The 24,262-nt window shown below is 38.1% G+C and overlaps 3 protein-coding genes across 4 annotated transcripts in view; all 3 read left to right on the top strand.

Annotated features, from left to right (window-relative positions):
• The first annotated feature begins 3,625 nt into the window (after positions 1-3,625).
• Positions 3,626-5,772, top strand: LOC137173585 (cystatin-B-like). The gene is made up of 3 exons (XM_067578482.1): positions 3,626-3,785; positions 3,916-4,017; positions 5,457-5,772. The coding sequence occupies exons 1-3, from the start codon at positions 3,720-3,722 to the stop codon at positions 5,583-5,585; spliced, it is 297 nt and encodes a 98-aa protein (XP_067434583.1). The 5' UTR covers positions 3,626-3,719; the 3' UTR covers positions 5,586-5,772.
• Positions 5,773-11,372: 5,600 nt separating this feature from the next.
• The window catches only part of LOC137173622 (cystatin-B-like), a 39,737-nt gene continuing 26,847 nt past the window's right edge, over positions 11,373-24,262 (top strand). The window contains exons 1-3 of the mRNA XM_067578524.1: positions 11,373-11,531; positions 12,397-12,498; positions 14,266-14,560. Coding sequence (XP_067434625.1) covers positions 11,466-11,531; positions 12,397-12,498; positions 14,266-14,394 — 297 coding nt within the window. The 5' untranslated portion in view covers positions 11,373-11,465 and the 3' untranslated portion in view covers positions 14,395-14,560. The remainder of the gene's footprint in view (positions 11,532-12,396; positions 12,499-14,265; positions 14,561-24,262) is intronic.
• Positions 19,356-24,262, top strand: part of LOC137173621 (cystatin-B-like) — a 37,362-nt gene continuing 32,455 nt past the window's right edge. The window contains exons 1-3 of one of the 2 annotated variants that reach the window (XM_067578521.1): positions 19,419-19,557; positions 19,647-19,748; positions 19,966-20,358. In XM_067578521.1, coding sequence (XP_067434622.1) covers positions 19,489-19,557; positions 19,647-19,748; positions 19,966-20,100 — 306 coding nt within the window. In that variant the 5' untranslated portion in view covers positions 19,419-19,488 and the 3' untranslated portion in view covers positions 20,101-20,358. Of the gene's footprint in view, positions 19,558-19,646; positions 19,749-19,965; positions 20,359-24,262 lie in introns of those variants that run through there. The other variant, XM_067578523.1, reaches the window with a different exon arrangement.

Below are 24,262 nucleotides of genomic sequence, written 5' to 3'. Positions count from 1 at the left end.
AACCATATCTTCCCTTGAGTTTCTTGTAGCCTGATGTTGTGCTCAGGGACAGACAAGAAGAAGAAAAAAACACTGTCTGCTACCTAGAATTTTGTGTGTTTTTCTGCATTTCACAAATCTTTACTTTTTGCTGGAGAGTTTGACCTCTTTGGGCTCTAATGAGTTTACAGCCATGCTAGTTGCTCTGTGAGGCCTTACAGCGGTGCTTTGAGCTAACAATGCTCACTTCAGTATAACAATGTTCACATGTGCATGTTTAGAAGGTTCAGTGCTTACTATGTTCACCATCTTTAGCGTTTAGCAAATAACAGCATGTTAGCATTTGCTAATTTACACTAAACAATAAGTACAGCTGAGGCTGATGGCCTGTATTTAAAATACATAAAGTACAGTATACATTTTTTAAAACATAACTATAGTATACAATAATCAAAATAAATAAATACAGTAGAAAAATAAAGTTATGTACAATAAGACAAAATAGGACAAAGGTAGATCTTTATGAAATTCAGATATGCCTTCAGCATCCTTATTGCATTTGACAAGAAAGACTTGCTGTACACATTTTGATGAGTTGTTAGCGAGCTTTAGTTAACAGTTAATGTATTCTCAATAAAGCTAAGTTGCTGATTGAGTAAAAATTGTTTAAATAAATAATGTTAATCTAAATAACTGATGATTAGCAATATTAGACCAGCAAACACATTAAGTTGTGAATCTGCCATATAAATCCATCTGCATCTCAAAGACTACTACCGTTATTCAATAATTCTTTAATTTGATTGCGCCGCGTGTAGACCCTCCCCGACTTCCAGCTTGCAGCGAGGGGCTTCTCGTCTACAACGCCTCCCTGAGGGTAAAAGCTCAAAGCGCAAGTGGTTCCCACCCAAAGGGTGGGAAAGACCACCAATATATTTGGTCGTAAAGGAAAGTACTGGACAAACAAAATGTTTGACCACATGATGGTGCAAAATAAAAAGTCAAGGCTTCACCAAAGTTATGAGGATTCATCCTCTGGAGACGAGGTGGTGGAACGACTAACAGACCGACTGAGTGACATTGCCATCCCTGACACAATGCTACTAGCACGGCTAAAAAATGATTCAAATGAAGCTGTCTGAGTAAGAAACATGTTTGGTTGAACTGGTTGCAACTCATTGGTTGGCGATAAAGGATCACAAGCTCAAAAAATATCAGTGCAGTAGTCAACTTGATTAAAGGCTTTTACTTATTGTTTCAACCAGACTACTAATATCTGCTCCCTGCAAAATGACTTCTGGACAAATTTAGTAAAAACTGGTTGATATTGTCTGTCTTGCTGCACATCTTGCCAGGGACTCTTTTATTGGTGTCAGCAGGAATTGATTCAACACAAAAGCCTACCTGTGTCAGGTGGCTGAATATAGAACTGGAGGTATTTCATTCAGTTTTCCACTGATGGATCTACTCATCCTGTCAGATGGAAATCAGGATGAAGATTTTCTGTCACAGTTGATCCTGGATTTGTCGTACTTGTCCAAGAGATGTCCTAATTGTGTTTCCCATGTGCAGTTTGGCATCCCTATCCAGTCAGGCAGACATCTCCCTGCCAGTTTTGTCCAGTTTGTGTAAGATAGTTTGTCACCATTGATCTGTAAGATTGAATTCATTTATCTAGAACTGGAAAAATACTGTAGGTTGCATGATGGGGATGATAGATGTCTTCCAGGCCAGGTGGGTGTTTAGATAAACAGAGAGCTTGATCAAAAGATATTACTGAGCCTTTAAGTCGATCAAAATGCCACACACTTTGTAGATTCTGGTTTGCACATGAAATTGACACTCTTTTAGGGGAACCACACAATAAGCCTTTTGGATTTTTGTCTGTCTGCACTTCATTTTATCTTCTATTTATATATTGTGCACATAAATGAACAAACATGTCCCTGTTCAGCCACTAGTCAGGTTTCAGGCACTGATGTTGGGCACTAGGATCAAGGCTCTTAAAAAACCTGAAATTGAAAAACTGCTCTTTGTGGATGTTGTAAGAAGCACACTTATCTAAAATAGCACAGAACTGTAACTATGGTACTTACTACAAACCATGAAAAATGGCCCAAAGTATGTGGACAGTCTCTTTGTTCATCAGACTTTGAAACACAAGTAGGGCTCCCCAACCTGGAAGGTAGCACCCATTGAAGGGGTCACAAAATAAATCTTAGTCTTACACATAGAAAAACTAAAATTTGTAACAAATTTGTAACTAACAAATATGTAAATGTAACAATCTGAAAATCAATGGTGGAACTGCTCTCAACTCATTAGCATTAAAATGTAGTTAAAGTATTGCAGTAAAAGTAGTGGTTTGGTCCCTCTGACTGATATATCATTATATATGACATCATTAGATTATTAATACTGAAGCATCAGTGTTAGAGCAGCATGTTACTATTGTAGCTGCTGGAGGTGGAGCTAGTTTGAACTACTTTATATACAGTTAGCTAGTTTAGTCCTGTGGTTCCAAACCTATGGGTTGGGCCCCTCCAAAGTGTCACCAGATAAATCTGAGGGGTTTTGAGATGATTAATGGGAGAGGAAAGAAGAAAAAACAAAGTTCTGATACACAAATCTGTTTTCAGTTTTTGGACTTTTTCTCTAATCTTTGATTTTTGGTGAAATATTGGATCATTTGAACATTTATTGAAATGAAACCGTGTGAGAAGTTTAGAGGGAAAAATCACTATTTGGTGGAGCTGTTAACAACTCACAGACATCTGAAATGTGACCCCGACTACACACTGCTTTTTGTAAAACATCAAAAGCAAAAAGGTTGGAAACCAATGGTTTCATCTTTAACGATGAGTTGTATTTCAAAAGCTTGTTATATTATCCATTGTGTCAAATCTTTATCTGAAAAGTAACTAAAGCTATCAAATAAATGTAGTGGAGTAGAAAGTAAAATATTTCCCTCTGAAATGTAGTGGAGTGGAAGTATAAAGTAGCATCAAATGGAAATACTCAAGTACAAGTACCTCAAAATTGCCTCAAATAAAGTACAGTACTTAAATAAGTGTAATTAATTACTTTCCACCACTGGACCTGATTAATCATTTCCTCTGGCCTGTTGAGTGGTTATCACTGTCACAGCTGTTGTGTTACAAGAGGAACTGGACAGAAAATTAACATCAACAGTCACAAAACCTGTTCAGTGAATGTGTGGAAAGTTTTTTAAAGCATAACTGGACTACAGGGATGGTTTTAATCCTGCTGCAGTACAGAACACTGTGCATCTGCTCTCCAGCATAAATGACTAAAAGAGGAAATATTAGAAATAAGGAAAGCTTATAAAGCTGTTTGGGTGATCCGTGACTCATTCTCCAAATCTCCAAATCAGCTGTTATATCAAAACACAGCTCAGCCTCAGACCAACCCACATTGCCTTTAAAGAGGGAGAACAAAGAGGAGTGTTCAAATATATTCTCAAACTCTCCGTCTCTGACACTTTAAATGATTTATACTAGAAATATAAAATTTAGTTTGTGTGGTTATTTTCAACCCAGACTTTATTTGTTGTTTTAGCCAGTTTCTGACATGATTTAATAAAACAACCCCTCCTTATGCTAATGGTACGCTCCAGAATACAGTTATATGAATCACTGACTCAACTTGAGCGCTTCCAGATCAGACACAGTCAGTTAACTTCATTTATTTGCTAATTTTCAGCTCTAAAAACTGTCACAATGTCATGTGGAGGGCTTGGTCCGTTAAATCCTGCAGACGAAGCAGTTCAGAAGATCTGTCAAAACGTAAGTAAAAAACAGGTATTTTTAAAATTTATTACACTTTCACTTTGCTCTTTGAAAATTGTCCAGTTTCTGCACATTTAACACAGCCTGTGTGTAATTTTGATGTTGATGTCACCTCATTATAACGCAGATGAAGCCCCACGCAGAGAAAAAAGCAGGAAAGTCCTATGATGTCTTCAGGGCCAAGAGTTACAGGTCACAGTTGGTGGCTGGGACCAACTACTTCATAAAGGTAAAGAAAGAGGTTTTTTTAATGCATATAAACTCAACAGATCCATGAATGGTAATAAGCTACTTAGTCTATAGCATGATCATATGAGATAAAAATATCTGTTTATACAGCAGTTCTTTTCAGCTCTATAGCTAATTCTGCATTTTGCATTTTGTTATTTGGCAGCAGGGCTGGTGATATGAACAAAATCAAATATCATGAAATCTAAAACAATATCTAGTCTCCTATCACAATATCGATGTAATATCAATATATTGCCCAGCCCTATTTGGCAGTCTGCCAAATGACAAAATGCAAAAAAACAAACAAAACAAAAAAAAGTAGCTGTAGAGTGGAAAGGAACTGCGCTTTCAGCTCTTTCAGCTCATTATTTTGGATTTCTGGCCGCAACTTTACTGTTTTAATTGAGTCTCACAGCTCTCAGACTCATAGCGTCATTTCCAGCCGCAGCAGGTTGTTTTCAGCAAAGTTCTAAAAATCCACTATATGTTACTTGTCATCACCAAATGGCAGACAGACAAAGTTTGGGACTAACTACATGTACTCAAGTACTGTACTTAACTTGAGTATTTCCATTTGATGCTACTTTATACTTCCACTCCACTACATTTCAGAGGGAAATATTGTACTTTCTACTCCACTACATTTATTTGACAGAATTAGTTACTTTTCAGATGAAGATTTGACACAATGGATAATATAACAAGCTTTTGAAATACAACACATTGTTAAAGATGAAACCAGTGGTTTCCAGTGTTTTTGGCTTTTGACATCTTACAAAAAGCAGTGTGTAGTCAGGGCCACATTTCAGATGTCTATGAGTTGTTAACAGCTCCACCAAATAGTGATTTTCCCCTCTAAACTTCTCACATGGTTTCATTTCAATAAATATTCAAAATATCCAGTATTTCAAAAAAAAAAGTCAAAGATCAGAGAATCCAAAAACTGAAAACAGATTTGTGCATCAGAACTTAGTGATCATATAGGTGTTTTCAGTCTGCCCAGGATGAAAACATCTTGGCTAAGAGTGAAACCAACATTCTCAAACTGTGCCCAGCCTTTCAGAAAGAGAACTACAAATGTGGTTCCACTCTTCCTCTCTGTGAGCTGTACTCTTAGTTCATTGTGGAGGTACTGGATTAAATTGTAGGTTTCACTCCAGGCAAAGATATTCACATCCTGAGAAGACAGTAAACACCTCTGTGATCACAAAAATATCTTGTATTCATCTAACTAAGTGAGCCCAAGCTAGACTCCAAATGAATGTTGATGTTGCTCTGTGTTTGCCAGATTTGTAAATAAGCGACTGTTCGCTAACAAGTTTGCCATAGCAGTTTAGACAGATCATGTTGATGTATCTTCAGCTTGTTTCTGCTGACTCTAATGGCCAAAAAGTCAGTGAATGCAGTCCTGAAACTTTGCTAACTTTTTCCTTGCAGGTGCATGTGGGAGGACACGATCATGTTCACCTCCATGTCTGTGAAAAACTCTCATGTTATGGAGGAGACCTGGAGCTGACTGATATGCAGCAATCCAAGAGCCACCACGACCCTATTGAATACTTCTGATCGGATCACAAACCAAGCAAAGAGCCTCATTATAAACAATTATTATCAAAATGCTCTACTTCTTTTATCTTGGTTCATTAAATAAGAACAATGTTACATGCAGTTCTCCTATCATGATGATAGGAATATGTCAAGGAGGAACAATTTTGTACAAGATGAATTCATAAATGAATCAGATTTGCTGTGACTCTTTTAAGTGTTGTTTTTCTTTCTGTGGTGGTTTCTGAAACTGAAGCCTATTCACTATCGTAAGATTACGTTTTGACTAAATTGTTGTTGACATTGCTCAAAGTTCTTGATTGATTTATGGATCTTAAGATGACAAAGTCCCTCCTGAAGCTGCTTCAGTCTGGTTAAAAAAAATCAATTCAGGACCTGATGGTCTTTATTTCAAGTTTAGGGAAAGTGTTGTCTATGTTTATAGATATTTACTGCCAGTATCATTGGAGTATATGAAGTATGGTATAAAGTAGGTATTAAATCTTCAGCCTGACATCCATCATGCCAAGCCTTAAGCACCTTAAACACTATCTCAAAATTCTTGAGGTTTGATGCATCCACTTCCTCTTGACCTTTTTTTTGGCTTTAATCAAAAGTGTTACCAGTGGTGGAAAGTAACTAAGTACATTTACTCAAGTACTGTACTTAAGTACAATTTTGAGGTACTTTTACATTACTTGAGTATTTCCATTTGGTGCTACTTTATACTTCCACTCCACTACATTTCTCTCAGACTCATAGCGTCATTTCCAGCCACAGCAGATTGTTTTCAGCAAAAAAGTTCTGAAAATCCACTATATGTTACTTGTCATCACCAAATGGCAGACAGACAAAGTTAGGGACTAACTACATTTACTCAAGTACTGTACTTAAGTACAGTTTTGAGGTACTTGTACTTTACTAGAGTATTTCCATTTGATGCTACTTTATATTTCCATTCCACTACATTTCAGAGGGAAATATTGTACTTTCTGCACCACTACATTTATCTGACAGCTTTAGTTACTTTTCAGATAAAGATTTAACACAAAGGATAATATAACAAGCTTTTAAAATACAACACATTGTTAAAGATGAAACCAGTGGTTTCCAGTGTTTTTGGCTTTTGATGTTTTACAAAAAGCAGTGTGTAGTCAGGGCCACATTTCAGTTGTCTATGAGTTGTTAACAGCTCCACCAAATAGTGAACTTTCCAATAGGTAATAGGAAATGGAAAAGCAGCAAGGAAATGAAGATGCAAATGGGAAAGGGAATTGTGCTTTTAAATGCCTGATTAAAACATGTATTCTTAATTCAGTTTATGAATTCAGTTCTTTATTTCTCTTTTTAAAACTGCAATAGATTTTGAAATTCCATTTTTCATTTAGGAATTCATTAATGTATTTTTAAATGATGTACTTATTGACTATTTTAAAGGGTTTTTGTAAATCCCTTTTTAATTTGAACAATTTATTGATGGATGATTATTTCATTTGTAAATTCTTTTTATAATTCCTCTTTTTATTGCCCATTAAAATATCAATTACTTTGTACTTTAGTCTATTTATTTATGGATTAATTAATTGATTTGTAAACTGATTTATTAATTTCTGTTTTAATTGTACAATTAGTTAGTAATTAAAGAAATACTTTGTTACTATTTCCGTGACCCTTGTGGTCCTCCATAGCTACGTCATCAAGAAAATGAAAATATAGCCTATGTTTGAATCAAAATTAATTATATAAAAAATAATGCACTGTGTAAGACAGCTCAACCTGTGTTGTCCCAGCTGTACATTTAAAGGTTCTTCTTCTGGTTGCAGCAGCAATGACGGGTTATTGCTGCCCTCCACAGATCAAACAACTCTTCACTAAAGGAATCTATCTGTCTGTCTGCCTGTTGTTTGTATGTATGTATGTCCTTCATGTATCTCTTGAAATGTTCATCCAATTGCCTCCACACTTGGCAGGTGTATGGCTGGGGACCAGATGTACTGCATGGCTGGCCAAACACGTGAAAATTACTCTGTATTGTTTCACTCTATTCCTGCCTCGTTTGACTTCGATGCGGCCAAAGTAGTCAACACTGACTTTAGTAAATGGTGGCAAATCGGGAGTGGATCTTTCCTTGCCATTTTCTGCTCACCAACATTACCATGTAGGTGCCTACATATTACACAGTGGATTAATTTTCTGGACAGTGCATTGGCACAAAAGATCCAATATTTCTGTTGTAAACCCAATAACATGTTGTTCCATCCACCATAGCTGAAATTACAACATTGTCTTCCTGTAGACGCCAATCTACTGTGTGTGTATGTAATGCATCCTCCAAATGGACTCCAGAAAGTAGGATAAACAGAAGTACTATGTGTCTGTGGTGTCCACAGCTGTCCGCAGCTGTCCGTGTACGCATCCACTGAGGAGTATATCCTATTTGCCTGTGAATATGCTTAAGAATGAATCTTGACACGTGTTGATTTTTTGGTAGGATGGCTGGGTGCTTTGTCTCTTAAGACCTAGTCAATTTATTCAGTTTTCCACCAACCCTCAGTATCCCTTGATCCAGCTTGGGATCTAGTTTAAAAATTGAGCTTTGTCTTTCTACACTCTGACTTTCACTCTGCAAACTCACAACTTCTTCTGGGAAGCTGTGTGCTTGACATAACTGCTCAATTGCAGTTTGTGCTAACTTAAGGTCTGCCAAGGCAAGAGTCTGTACTCCCATGGAGCTTTTAAAAGCTTTCATTTCAATTTAAATCATTTCTTCTTGCTTTGCTTGGTCCTTTTCTTTGTCTTGTATCTTAGCAGTTACTTCCTTTCTTCTGTTTCTCAGATGTGTAAGAGGATTTTTTAAGTGGAGGAACCACGCTACTGTTCTTTGGAGCTTGGTCCATGTTGAGAAAAGGGAATGAGCATGTTAATTGCATTTGGTTCTGTTGTTTGGATTACATTGGCTGTGACTTTCTCCCTCTTGATTTCAGGGTCGTCATGGGAGACTTAACCAAGATCCACAAGACTGTGTGGCCACTCTTCCTCTGAGGGAACTGAGGGCTGCTTATGCAAACACCATGCTTCAGGAATGCCTCAGCGGTCATACCATGGTAGACGTTGGATTAGCTTTGGGGTTGATATGTCTCCATTGATTAATATCGGTTGGCTCTCTGATTACAATTCTGGGGGAAAATACCACACCTTGCCATCTTCTTGTACCAGCTGATTTCATAGCACCATTTCAGCACGCCCCTTTTTGATGACATCTTCAAGGAAGGCTCTGTACTCCTGGTGAAAGTTGGTGGCTTTAAGAAACTTTCTTTTTAAGCTTAAAAAGAAACAGTCTGTCACAATCATTTATTTTATCCTCAATGCAATTTCATCTTGGAGGATTGTGCATGCAGCTGCTGCCCACAGGAGGCACTTAAATAAGGTATAGGCCAATTTGCAGCAATATGGCTGCCTTTCATGCCACCATCATCTACAAAATCTCCATCATCATCGCCACCATCATCCTCCTCCTCCTCCTCCTCTGCCTTGCCATCATAATGATCCAAAGTGGACTCAAGTTTTGTAACGTCCTCCTTTTGCTTTGAATACACACTGCTCCGTCCATCCATCTCATCATATGCTTTGAATTCTGCATTTGCAGCAGTTTCAAGGGTTGGCATTTATTTTTTAGCCTTTATTTCTGCCCTCTTTCGAATCATCTTAGCTTCTTCTCTTTCAAGGGCAAGTTTCCTCTTAAAACCTTCAGCTTGAACCAAGAGTGCAGCTCTTTCCACTTTAACCTTATGTCTGGAAGACGAGGCTGTAGAAGATCTATTGCTTCTGACACTGCTCTGACCATCCTTGCTTATTATCCTGACAGAGACAACAGAAATTTGCTCTTCTGTTTTCTCTGTGGTTTGCTGTTCTTGTACAAGTATTGTTGCGTCTTGTATCCATCTTTTTATTGTATTTTTAAATTCATGGAACTGAGCAACCTTTGGTAAGTACCACTGCATGTGATCATTTTCTTTATCCTCTTCTGAAAGCAATTCATAAACTGAGCATTGTAACTTACTAAACTCTCCAAGAAGTTCAGTAAAGGAGTCATACAGCTGTAGAATAATCCCAAGATTATCATACTCCACATATTTGTTTTCTTTTCATCACCAACTGCTTTAATTTAGCACTTCTTCTTTTTATTAATTGCTTAATTTTAGCTTTTCAGTTAGTTTGGGCACTCTCTTTTCTTTATGTTCCTTTGGCTTGCTTGCACCATTCACTTCTGTACCAGACATATTTTCTTCAAGCACATTTGGATTAAATTCTTCATATTCAACAACCTCAACAACATTTCCATGTTTGATCAACATCTTGTCTTATCAACAATTCAAAAGCACAATAATAGTCGTAGAATTCAATGCACATCAGCATTTCATACAATGGTGAGCACACTTGACACTTGGGGCTGTGTAACGTTATATCAGCAGGCGGTGGAAATTGAATGAGCTCTCAAAGGTTGGGGCTGTACTTCATACCAGCGTTAAACTATCCAGTATATTGCAGTGAACAAATGCATTCAATCGTGACAAACGGCTCCATCAGTCCAAATAATTATCATGTCAAACAGGTCCACTGTAAACATGCATCAAAGGATTTGTTTTTCTTTTTTACTCCTTGAAATCCACTCGTTGATCAGATACATAAACAGTTCCATGAGTCAATGTCCACCAGATATAATTTGTTGTCCATCCAGAGCGTTATAGTGAAGTTGGGTTGTGATGTTCTGTGACGGTGCTGACAATTAATTAAAGACTAATGGGTTTCACCATATCTGATCTGTTGCCGCTGACAGAGACTCTGTGAGCTGATTGGTCTCAGCTGGCCTTGATTGTGGAGGTGGCGAACTGGTAAAGGAGAGCCGAGAGAGCAGGATTGTGGTCTGGGAACGGAGCTTGTTCATGACTGTCTCGGTTAGTTCAATCCGCACACCCCATAGTAGTGTGAAATCAAGTGGTATGTTATAGCTTGGCCAGTCTTATCCTCGGTCCACTAAGAAAATGCTGTTGTCTGATGAACTCATCTCTGTCAAATAAAATCTATATATTTTCTGTATATTGTGGTCAGTGTGTAATGTTCTCAGATCTCTGACACCGGACCATATCAGGGGGAAAAAGGTGGTGGCAGTGGTAGCTTTTCAGCCAGTCCAGTATTTAATATTCATACCTAAAGCAAGGTTTATTACAATATTATTCAACTTTTATCATGGCTTTCAGACAGTTATGTAGTTAAGCCCAATGAACGCCTATAGGGACAGACTTGATTTCAACGCACTTGCATAATATCCACAATATATAAATCACTATACAGTCACAAAACCTGTTAAGTGAACTTGTGGAAAGTTTTTCAAAGCATAACTGGACTACAAGGAGGGTTTTAATCCTGCTGCAATACAGGAAACTGTAGATCTACTGTACAGCATAAATGAATGTTAAAAGAGGAAATACTAGAAAGAAGGGAAGCTGATGAAGCTGTTTAGGTGATAGTGACTTATTTTCAAAATCGTCAAACCGGCGCTGATTTACAAACACAGCCCAGCCCCAGACTCATCCACATTACCTTTAAAGAGGGAGAACAAAGAGAAATGTTCAGATATATTTTCAAACTTCCCGTCTCTGATACTTTAAATGATTTACGCTGGAAATATAAATTGTAGTTTGTGTAGTTATTTTTTAAATCACAGACTTTATTTGTTGTTTTTAGCCGGTTTCTGACATGATTTAATAAAACACCCCCTCACCCTTACGCTGATGGTACGCTCCAGAATACAGAGTCATATGACATTACTGACTCAACCTGGGCGCTTCCCGTCAGTTTAGTTTAGTCATTCGCTGATTTTGACCTGTGAAGACTGTCACAATGTTATGTGGAGGGCTTGAAACGTCAACTCCTGCAGACGAAGCTGTTCAGGAGATCTGTCAAAGCGTAAGTAGAAAATAGGGATTTAAAAAATAAAAATAAAAATTCATTGCACTTCCACTTTGCTCCCTGAAAACACTGTAGTCAAGCCAGCCGCCGCGTTCTTTCCTTCTGTGCGTATACTCGCGTTATTACGGTAATGAGATGTTTTCACCTGGTAGAATTTAATAATCCATTAACAAAACGTGTTTTTCTGTCACTTTAATTTACTTTACAGTCGACTTATAATATTAGGATTTGATTCAGAAAGTGAAATGGCTCACCAAGGAGGTTATGACTCAGAAGTATTCACTGTGACATTTGAATGTATAGCCTTGACCTCTCTGATACAGGTGGCTCCACATACAATTAATTAATTCATAAATTATTAAATTTATATTATTAATTTATAAATTTTGTTTGGTGTATAACATATTTGGTGGGTCTTTATTCTAAAATTCCACAGTGAAATGCTCTGAAACTTTTTGTGCAGCTACCTGGGGTCCTCTGGGAAGTGGAATTACTGATTGTAAACAGTTTATTTTTAATACATTTCTGAGCAGAACATCATGTTTTAGTGTATAATATGTTTTAAAGGCTTTTATTCTGTAATTCCATCATGAAACGTTCTGGAAATCCAGAGTTAGTGAAATTTATTTGGCATTTAGAACAGTAAATAGTGTATTTTTTGGAAGTGATGGCAAACCGCGTTTTGTCGATGCAATTTTCAGTTCTTCCAAGTGGAAAAACCTCATTACCATAATAACACGTGTACATGCAGGAGAAAATGATGTGGCAGCTGGCTTGACCACAATCTGAAAACTCCAGTTTCTGCACATTTAACATGGACTGTGTGTCATTTTGATGTTGATGTCACCTCATTATAACTCAGATGAAGCCCCATGCAGAGAAAAAAGCAGGAAAATCCTATGATGTCTTCAACGCCAAGAGTTACAGGTCACAGGTGGTGGCCGGGACCAACTACTTCATAAAGGTAATTATCATTAATGTGGCTAAAAATAATAGGACATATAAAGCCCCCAAAATGCTGAATGCTTTTTTAATCTTGTGCGTATAAACTCAACAGATCCATGAGATCGAATGAGATATAAAGCTACTGGCCAATATAATCAATATCTGTAATGGATCACATAAAACAGACTACTCGTATGTGAAAGGGATTGCTAGTATGGTGATGAACCCACAGATAATTATCAATTGATACAGCAGTTCCTTTCAGCTCTATAGCCAATTCTGAATTTTGCATTTGCATTTTGTCATTTGGCAGTAGGGCTGGAAGATATTGACAAACTCAAACATCATATTTTGCTTTCACAAAATATTTACACAATGAGATTTTTGATAAAAAGTCATCAGTAATGTGGATATAATGACTAAGTGGGCAAATTATAGAACAGCTAGAGCAGTCTGTTAAGTTCAAAAACTTATCTGACTCTGCTGTAATGCAGCCTTTAAAACCAGGAAAAGACAACACTTATGCTATATCACCATATAATGATCCAAAATCTAAAACAATGTCTATCATATCACGATATTGATATAATATCAATATATTGTCCAGCCCTACTTGACAAAATGCACCAAAAAGCAAAAACGTAGCTATAGAGTGGAAAGCAACTGCTGTATCAAGTGATAATTCGTCATTTGAGCTTTCAGCTCTTTCAGCTCATTGTTTTGGATTTCTGGCCGCAACTTTACTGTTTTGGTTGAGTTACACGGCTCTCAGACTCATAACGTCATTTCCAGCCACAGCAAAAAAGCTCTAAAAATCCACTATATGCTTGTCAACACCAAATGGCAGACAGACGGAGTTAGGGACTAGCTGGTGTACATAGGAGTAATACAAACATTATTCTTTGGAGTTTGGATTTTAGTTTAATTTCAGCTGTTAATCTGTTGAAAACGGAGGTGGGGGCTTTTCTAAAGGATATCTGACCTGCAACAGGCCATCAATCTCCAACAGGTCTAGGAGCGGCCTAAAGCAGGGGAGAGCAATGAGAGCAAGGAAGGGGGAGGAGGAAAGAAAGGGGAGTGCAGACAGACAAGCAAACAAACTATAAAAAGATGTGGTTGGATAGGAGTGGAGAGGGGGAGAGAAAAAAAAAACTTTGTCCTGACTCATCCTGGTTTCACCCTGGCACCCAACCAGAGATGTTTTTCATGGGGTTACTGTCTGGTCTTCTTTGCCTCTCCCGTTTGTACCGTGTCCCATGTCATATTTGTTCTCATGTTAATCACTTATTCTGCATTCAGTTTGTGTTAATCAAATATCTTGCACTAAAGAAAGGATCTGTGTTGTCCAGTTACTGGCACGCTCTTCGTGGTTAGAGAGACTGTCCCCAATCCTTTCAGATGTCCTCGGTACGCACTCCTTACTTTCCGATAGTTTACCATTTCTCCTTTGAGTCACTGGCTGCGACATCCACGCCTGCCTAGTTGTTTGCCGTGCTGGATGTCCAAGTGGTTTTCTGCTATTCTCCACACCCCGCACCACACTAGGTCCTGCTCTCGTCTGTCCCAACAGAGCGCTTATCAGTGCCTGTCCAAAACCCACACATCTCTCTGGATTGTGTGATGCGCCTCAAGTGTGTTTGGGGAGTGTCCAAATTTCCTACCAGGCAAAACGGAAAAATAAAATCAAAAGAAAAACGTAATAACATGCAAAACACTAGTTACCTGGCTACACTTTGTGACTAATGCAGTCCTGAAACTTTGCCTATACTTGACTTTTTCCTTGCAGGTGCATGTGGGTGGAGACGATCATGTTCACCTCCGTGTCTACAAAAAACTCCCATGTTACGGAGGAGACCTGGAGCTGACTGATATGCAGCAATCCAAGAGCCACCATGACCCTATTGAGTACTTCTGATCGGATCACAAACCAAGCAAAGCACCCCATCAGTGCCTACAAGCTGCCGTCTTATTGTAAACAATTATTATCAAAATGCTCTGCTTCTTTTGTCTTGGATCATTATATAAAAACAATGTTATATGCAGTTCTCGTTACTGACATGTAATAACATACTGTAGATCATGTCAAGAAGGAACAATTTTGTACAAGATGAATTCATAAATGAATCAAATTTGCTGTGACTCTGTTAAGTGTTGTTTTTCCTTCTGTGGTGGTTTCTGATTTTTAATGGCTGCATGCCAGAGCATATGTCTTGATGAAAAAGGGTTGGACAAAGAGATTTTTGCACAAAAGCAATGAAGACAAACTGCAGTCTACTCACTATCGTAAGATTATGTTAAATGTTGTTGACATTGCTCAATGTTCTTGATTGATTTATGGATCTTAAGATGACAAAGTCCCTCCTGAAGCTGCTTCAGTCTGGTTAAAAAAAATAAGGTCCTGATAGTCTTTATTTTGAGGTTAGGGAAAGTGTTGTTTATAGATATTTACTGCCAGTATCATTGGAGTATATGAAACATGGTATAAAGTAGGTATTAAATCCTCAACCTGACATCCATCATGCCACACCTTAAGCACCTTAAACACTATCTTAAAATTCTTGAGGTTTGACACACTCACTTTCTCTTGCCCTCTTTTTTGCTTTAAAGCTGGCAGCACAGATAGCAAAATTGTTGTGGCCTAGACCAGGCCCACACCTGACACTTTTGGCACTTTCATCTGGCCCACAGACTGTGTGGAATGATGGCACTTGGGTTTCCTGCTCCTCTTTCACATATCTGGGCCACAAGAAAGCCACAGCAATGATGTATGTCAACCAAGAACAAAGCAGATAAACCAGAACTGGTTCATATCCAGAATACACAAACCTGAGAGCACCGCATCTTCACCAAAAGAGGCCCACGTTTGATTTGGGATATTTGGGCCATATTTGCTATTTTATGAGTGGGCCATTTCAGGCTCAGATCCATTTTATCCAGCCAGAAGAAGGCCAGCAGTGCCGCATCGTTGCCTGAAGTGGCCCACTTAAGTGCCTGACACAGAGGGCTGGTAAAAACGGATATATTTTGATGGTCCATCGGCCCAAAAACGTTTTTTTTTTTTTTTTAAATGACTTGTTTCACTATCAGATTTGATCCATTGGGTCTGATAACATTTGGAAAGTCTAGAAGAGCTGCACGAATAACAGCCAAACGGCTGGCGCGGGAATGTTGCACCTGACATGAGATTTAAAAACTCTGTATACTGTGAAATACAAAGAGATTTACCTAGTGGTGATAGACTTAGTCAGCATCATGTGAACTCATTTGGCAAGAGCTTGAATGTAACGGACATTTGTTTATATATAAAAGTGACTGTCATAAGGTTTGGAAAACCTGCAGCCTAACAGCAGCAAGACAAACCGTTGACCTTCCTGTCAATAAATCTACTTGATCCTTTTCTTGTAGGTTCCAAGAAATTAAAAAAATCTTTACTTATCTAGTCATGTATCACTGAGTACAATGCTCTCTTTTTTTTTTTTTTTTTTTTTTACAATTGAACAAATGTGGAAACTATCCAGCTAAGCCACAGTATGATGTCACCTCCAATGCGTCAAGCACCTTGCTCAAGGTTGTGGAATTTAAGTCGACCTCTCTCACTCGGAGGCCACCACACCCAAAGCTTGATTTCTTTGGAATGCCAGTGATGCAAAGCAATGCAGCATTTTTCACAGGGTGGGGACATGCTGTCTGCCTTAAACACCTGAGGAGTGATGTGATTCTGCACTTTTTTCCACCCACACAAGCTGTCAGTCACAAAAAGAGTAATTATTACTACAAAGGTACACAATGGACCATTATGACAACAAATGATTGATTTATAGGCATTAAGGTGCAGGCCAAGCTTGTGTATTCATTTGTTGTTGACTCAGTGAATCACCAACTGCTCTGGTGGTGAACCATGAATTTAATGACTGATGAGCGTGTGAAGGAGAGGTGTTTGATTTATATGGTATGAATCCGTGAGAAAATCACATTAACAGCTGAATTTGAACTCAGCAATGAAGTTTCAATTAATGTGTAAATTAATAACACACTTAACATTTTACAACATTTGAATGCTTTTTAAACAATCAATTTATACATTATTTAAAAGTGATTCCACTATACACATCTATAATTATTGTGGTATCACAGGCTGCATATTCTTAGCACTCAGCTTAAAACACACAGTCACAGTTATATTCCTCATTCAGGGGCTCTCACATAAACTAAAGAGATAATGAAATGTTTGTCTGTGCTTCTTTGTGTGTCTATTTTCTTTTTTCTACATCATTTCAACTTTTGAATGTTTTTCAAGTAATCCTCAATGTGCATAACAAAATTGAAAACGTTTAAAATAACTAAATAACACGTAACGTTGCATGCAACTTAGCAGGATTTGTCAATCCTTGGACAGTCACAGTCACATCCTTGTTAGCTTCACCTTGTGACACCTTGTGAACAAAAAATCATATGATAACATATGATATGACAAGGGTTAATCATATGATTTTTTGTTCTTAAAAAAGAATAAAATAAGTTTGCACTTTGCTTTGTAGCTCTCTTAGCTCTTTGATATTACTTTCATATTCATACAATAAAGTCACTTTTGTTGCAGTGTTTATAATTGTGAATTATTTTTGCCTTGAGAGGAGGAAATAATGATTTCCATCCTATTTCTGGGATTTTAATGAAATGTCCAGTGTTCTAACCTAAGCCATTGCTATCGCACTTTTCTTACTTGTGTGGCTCTAATGTATAAAATCACATCACTATAACCTCAAATTTCCAAGTCACAGCTATGCAACACTATAAAGGCATGACCCCACAGCCTAAAATGATGCTGTAACTCTAACTGTCATTCAGAGGGGAGGAAGTTTCTATAATAGGGACCTACAATAAAAAGGGGTCAAGGTAGGTTTAGTAATAAAAATGTTTAGGTCAAAGGTTACTGAATGACCATGATAGTGGTTAGGTATCTGCCCACTAAATTTAAAGGGAGTGTTATTTTAAGCTCAGGCTAATAGGTGTGAGGCTGAGGACTTTCAGGGCAAATAATACAGAATATACACAGTGCTTTTCCAATGATACTGACAGTAAATGTCAATACATGAATTAATTTCTTTCATTCATTAAATTAGAGTTGATTCATTGACCCTGAATGAGCAAAATGTTGGTTTTGTCAGATAAAAAAAATGTAATTAACAAAATCAGATCTGACAGATTGACTGTAAAACACAACGCGGGGGTGCCACAGGGTTGCTTTCTTCTTTGTCTTCTCCCTCCTCACCATCAGGATTCTGAAATATGTGGATGACACCACAATTGTAGGACTGACCTCAAAATACAATGAAGATGCTTATAGGCTGGAGGTAGAGAAGTCAGTCCACTGGTGCAGGGGAAATTACGTGTCCTGAATGAAAAAAAGACTACTGATATGAACATCAACTTCAGAACAAAACAATCAATAAAAGAACCTATTCTCATAGACAACCAACCAATTACAGTAACCGACTCTTTCAAGTTTCTTGGCACACACACCAGCAATAACCTGAAATGTGACCTCAGCGCTAACCATCAAATGCAAACATCCCAACAGAAACTCTACTTCCTGAGACAACTCAAAAAACACAGAGTCAGGCAAAATCTACTGGTCCAATTTTACACAGCAATAATCCAGAGCATCCTGTCACTATTGATTACTGTCTGGTACGGAAACACAATCTAAGCACACAATAAAGAAAACAGACAGAATTATCACCAGAGCATTAAAGCTCATAGACTGCCATCTCCCCATGCTGGACTCCATATACACACAGCGCATCATCTCACAGGCAATCAAGATCCCGGATGACCCTCTCCATCCAGCTCACTATCTGCTTCAGCGTCTCCCCTCTGACAGGAGGTGCAGGTCAATAGGAGGCAGGACAGAATATCGGAGCTTCTTTCCCAAAGATGGACAGCTGATAAATACACAAAAGTTGGTCTAATTGTATTGTATGGTATGTGGAGCTGTGTACTGTATGTTTTTTTTTTTTGCACTTATGTCCTTTATGCTTGCACTGGTATTGCATGTTGTGTATTGCTACAGCTACTCCATTTGTACTGAGATTGATCCCTCAGGCTTAGCCATGTGGGAACAAAATAAACTTCACAGGGAGGTCAGCAAGTTGAACTCCCTGTGGATTTCCAAATGAGGAAGACATTTGGAAGAGTACACTCCCTATTCCAATAAATTGGGAGTGCGCGTAACCTTATAAAATACGCAGGCCAAATGAGGAAGTTTACAGGGAGGTCAGCCAATACTTGCTGACTGCCTTTATTTCTGTATTTCTGATATGTTGTCCATGTTCTCTGAACCAAAATGTTGTTAAAACTGAAAATTTGCACACAGTCAAATAACTACTGTACAAATTAATACTACAGAGGTTGATTTGCATACCAGGTCCGGCTCAATCATCTGCTTTAATAGGAAGATATGTAACCAGTATATATGTATAAGTAATGCAGTCTAATTTTATTGTGACATATTTGCCATCAAAACATTCCTAATCTTTGAATGTTTGAATAAACCAACATTACAATTTAATTAAGGCAAAGTTTGACATTTTGAGAAATACAATTATTTGCTTTTTATGCTGCACGTTCGATGAGAATATTGACACCACTTATCCATTAGTTTAATATGAAGCTACAGCCAGGAGACACTTAGGTTAAGTTAGCATAAAGACTGGAAGCAGCTTGCCTGCCTCTGTACAAAATTTTAAAAAACCAGCACCTAATCAAGGATGTATCAAAGGTTCAAAGTTCAGTTCAAATTTTCCCACAGGGGATTCATAAAGGTTGAGCAACAATAACAGTCATATGAGGGCTGTGATTACACATGTACTGTAGCTCCACCTAAAAAAAACCCACTGTCCAAGCTGTGACCCTGTCAGATGTACCACTATATAAACAGTTGAACCTGCGCATCTGTACTGACAAACATAAACCAGGCCAGCTGATCTCAGTGATAACTTCAAACCTCATCATGTCTGTCCCTGGAGGATTCAGTGAGACAAAAGATGCCACTAAGGAAACTCAGAAGCTCTGTGATCAGGTGAGTTATCAAACTACCTTCTTCACATCTCCACAGACACTCTGGTGTTCATCTCTTTCTGCATTTGTGGTTATTTCCTTTATAAACAGGTGAAGCCCCAAGCAGAAGTGAAAACAGGGAAGAAGTTCAAAGAATACGTAGCTGTGAATTACAGTGATCAGATTGTGGCTGGAAGAAACTTCCTCATCAAGGTAATGAATGATATATTTTAAATATTTCCTTTTTTCAGCCTTTTCTGCATTATTGAGGAGCAGAAACCTAAGATTTTTACTCTTATACTTGTGTAATGACATGTAACAATAAACAAACTTCAAACTTGATTATGGACTGAATTAATTGTGACATTGAAACAAGAAATCAAGAGAAATATATTCATCTAGATGTCCTGTTTTCCTCTCTCTCCTGCAGGTTCATGTAGGAGGAGTCCAGTACATTCATCTGAGTGTCTTTGAAGCACTTCCATGTAATGGAGGAGCAGTTGAACTGAATGGTGTACAGGACAACTGCACCAAAGACGACCACCTCGTGCCTTTTTTAAACTGATCACATCGTCTGTTTCAATGCTCAGCAACTCTTATCAAAATACTTGGTTCTGAAATCAATCTACACTGCAAAATTCCTTTACAGTAAAGTAATAGGCAAATATTTGGTGTTTCTAAAGAATGAATAAAGAAAGCATCAAAAACACAAAGAGGATTTGTTGTGATTCTTGCAACTGTTGCTTTTTCTCTATGGAGTTTTAAAGTAGAGGCCGTCTTGCTGGACAGAAATTGTTACAAATAAAATAAGGTGACTCATTAACCTGATTAAGATTTGCTGTTGTTTAAATTGCACCATACAAATGAACTGGATTTTCTCATCCATCAAAATCATCAAATTTAATTATTTTTAAATGGTGTTCATATAAAATGTATTTTCTCTTTAATGAAACTGTAATCAAATCCTCCTGTTGTGAGTTATGACAAACCAGGAAACGTTTTCTTATTGTCAGTTACTTCTGACAGGTGCTCTGGAGGGGACAAAGATTTCACAAATACTTAAGATCATACAATACATCAGATCTAAAACGAGGAAGGGGACTGACACTGACTGAAATCTTGTTTCAAGACATTGCTGACATTAAATCTCAAATGAAATGAAATCACAGACAACAAGCTTCACTTGAAAACATTTCATTATCTTTAAAAAAAAGACTCTTTTTGTACAATGTTTCTCATTCAAGAACCACACAGTGATGTTTTACAGTGATGTTAATGCAGCACAATAACCACAATGGAATATGAGTGAGGTGGAGAAGAGGTCAGAGTGGTCTGCGTGGTGAACAGCCTGCAGTCGGCACGCAGCAGCAGGTCACAGTTTCAACTCCAGTCTGGATTCAACCATCGAGTGAAGCGGCTCCTCTCGTCACGCAGAGCTTCATTTCACCTTCGGGGGCGTGTAGTGGATTCTGCACCTTTCACTGAAAACCTAAACAGAGAAAAGAAAAAAGGAATAAGTAACATATAAGAGAGAGAAACATCATTAATGTGGGATTATAAGACACTGTGGATAAATGATGATAGTGATAAGCATTCCTTCAACATTCAGCTTTTTGCTAATATCAGACCACCAAATATTGTTAGTATTAATATTACCCAATTTACTATTAGTCCTGAAATTGTTCTTTTGAGTGCTTTATGTTTTTAATGCATAACTTTCCTCGTACATTGTTCAGAATATGTGAACACGGTGCAATATTTTTTGCTAATATAGCTTACTTGCATCGTGTTTTTATGTTATGAATGTCATACTTTTGGAATATGCCAATAATGTTGGGAGTGTTTTTTGTTATGCTTTGATAATTATATACATCAGCACGTCCTTACATTCATTGGAAGTGTTCAGCCATGTGGCTGTTTTCAGCACTGCAGTTACATTATTTGGCCACAAGAGGGGTCTGTTGACCACAGAATTGTTCATTCCGGCCAGCAATTGAGTTGCAGTGTATTTCCAGTGATAGTAACACAGGTAACACTAATTTCTTTCATGTATAAACTAGAATGCGTAAAACCAGTATATTTCATTACACTATTCAAGCCTAATATTAATAAGTTATTATTGTATATATGAAACTACATGTTATTGAAGACTAATACTATATTTTATTTCTTTTGTTTTCTTTAGAACCACACACACACACACACACACACACACACACACACACACACACACACACACACACACACATCCCAAACCAATGCCTTGTGCTTATCCATGACATGTATTCACTCAACGAGTGATCATTAAAGTTTCTTTGGATTGAACTTCATGGAGGACAGTCTAGCAGAGGAACAGTGTCAAAAGTTGACAGTTAGCCAGGCGCTAACATTTGGAGCTGCTACCCCATATGGAATCCCAAAGCCTGCCCTACCTTATTTTACCAGTGCCATCTTGAACTCTCCACCAATAAGAGTGAGGGACCCAGAAGCCTTGACAAATTTGCCCTCTCAGTACATGCCTTCGTATGCATCCTCCGGTGTTTAGAGGGTGAACTGCAATGTGGTTCTCATGTCGATAGGCTACTGAACAAACTACCAGCCAGCTATCGTGATGAGTTTGAAAATGGGTTGAAAAGTACATGCTAGATGTGGATGGTGTGAAAAGATATGCAACACCTCTCCTCAATTGCAAAGATAACCCCATCCTCCAGGCACCCAAGACAGTGCCGCTCCCTTAGCTACGGAGTACAGAGTGTTGGATAGCCAAAGATATGAAGCAGGCGGAGACCTACTGTCAAGAAGTGCAGAAACTGGAGATGGCAGGGTATATCAAATAACTGTCCCCTGAGACTGTGGAGTCCTCTAGTGAGTCATTGTATCTATCTACCACATCATGCAGTCAATCACAATGGCAAAGCTAGGCTTGTCTTCAAATGCTCGTACCAATACACCGGACAGACTCTCAACAGCCAACTCATCTGCTTCCAGGAACACACACTGGCCATAAGTGGTGTTGCATCACATACACATGTAAAGGACATAGCCAGGGCAATGAAGCCATACTAGACACTATTGAGAGAGCCTCCTTTGTCAACAATTGTTTGCACAGCACCACATATGCCAACAAAGCTGGGAACCTCATTAACCAAATGTGTCAGTTGCTATCTGCAGGAGGTTTTGAGATAAGGCAGTGGGCTAGCAATGTTTCATTAGTTGTAGAGCACCTCTTTATGGAAGCCAGAGCAGCCAGCACAGAACTGTGGCTTTCCCAGCATGGCCAAGACCCAGAAGAGCCAGCTTTATGTCTCAGTTGGAACTGCTTCATGGACCGTCTTGGCTACAGATATCACCCTTGGAGTACTCCCAGCCAACACTGAGAAACGTCTACAAAGTGAAGGCATCACAATATGACCCACTGGAATATCTCATGCCATACTCAACACGAGCTAAAATCCTCATCCAAGACCTTTGGAAGGCAGGAGATGGCTGGGATGAGAAGATCCAATGAAGTCTTTACTGGATAGATAGAGACAGTGGGAGGATGAATTGGTGGACCTACCATAAGTGGAGATGCCACTGCTCTGTTTTGTCCCAATCAGATTAAAGCTGAATAAATATATTTAAAATGTAATGTATAGCCTAACACACAGTAAGATTCCACCACTTTATTCAAGTCTGTTAAATACTGAATTAATGGACTATGCTGAATAAAACTTTGTTTTTAACTTATTAACTCTTTTCCCTGCTTAATTTCAGGCTGCTCTGTTTTTCAAGGATAAATGTTCACAGTCTGCATAACCATGCATTAATGTTTCTACCAACACTGGATTAAAATGGAGACTGCCTTTTATTGACCTGTTGCACAACTTTGCAAGGGATTTCTGATGTGTTGTAATTCTTAAATGCAGCAGTAGGTTTTCCTCATTGTTATAAAAAAAACAATGTTGTGAAACATTGTGTGTAACATTTTTGTGCATTTTTTGCACAAAACAAATACTATTTTCTTACAGAATTTCAGACATCAAAACTGAAATATTTCTACGAGGCGCTTTATGTAAATGAGCGGGCACGCCTAACTGTCTCTGCAAATGTGAGGATCCTCTCACTGTACCATAGATGTAGAAAAGTCTACTGTTTTCTGTTTCCATTGTTACAATTGTTATCAAGCTCTCTTTACTATTTTAGTTTTTCTGAGTTTGGTCCTAGCGCACTGTCATACTTCCTTAAGACAAGATCAGCTGTTGTTTTTCGCATCTTCCATGGGTGAGCAGTAGAGGATGCCTGTTGTTTGCATTCATGCACAAATGTTTTTACAGATTGATGCAGAGTGATTAGGAAGGGGTTTGGGGTTGATTTGATTTTACACAAACCTTAACAATTTGACATCCAATTTAAGTAATCTTTGATGTTTAGGCCTCACTAAACTGTGATCAAATCTCAATTCAATTAAAATGGAGATTAAATTAGCAATTCAAAAACATCCTTAAATTGTGAGTTCTAACTAAACAAACCATGAAACAGTTTCTTATTGTCATTTACTTCTGACATATTCCCTTGAGGAGGAAAAATGCATACCTATGAGATTAAAAATAAGTGGGAACTGTACAGACGCTAAGTAGACGAGGAAGTAAACTGACACTAACTGAAGTCAACTTTCTCACATTATGTTCTCTTCACTAAAGATCTGCTGTCTCTTATCAAAAAAATCTGCTCCTTTACCTTGGAAT

Source organism: Thunnus thynnus, chromosome 21 (genome assembly GCF_963924715.1).
Source record: "Thunnus thynnus chromosome 21, fThuThy2.1, whole genome shotgun sequence".
Classification (NCBI taxonomy): Eukaryota; Metazoa; Chordata; class Actinopteri; order Scombriformes; family Scombridae; genus Thunnus; species Thunnus thynnus.
Note: the sequence above shows the minus strand (reverse complement) of the source record. Positions and strands in the feature narration are given on the sequence as shown.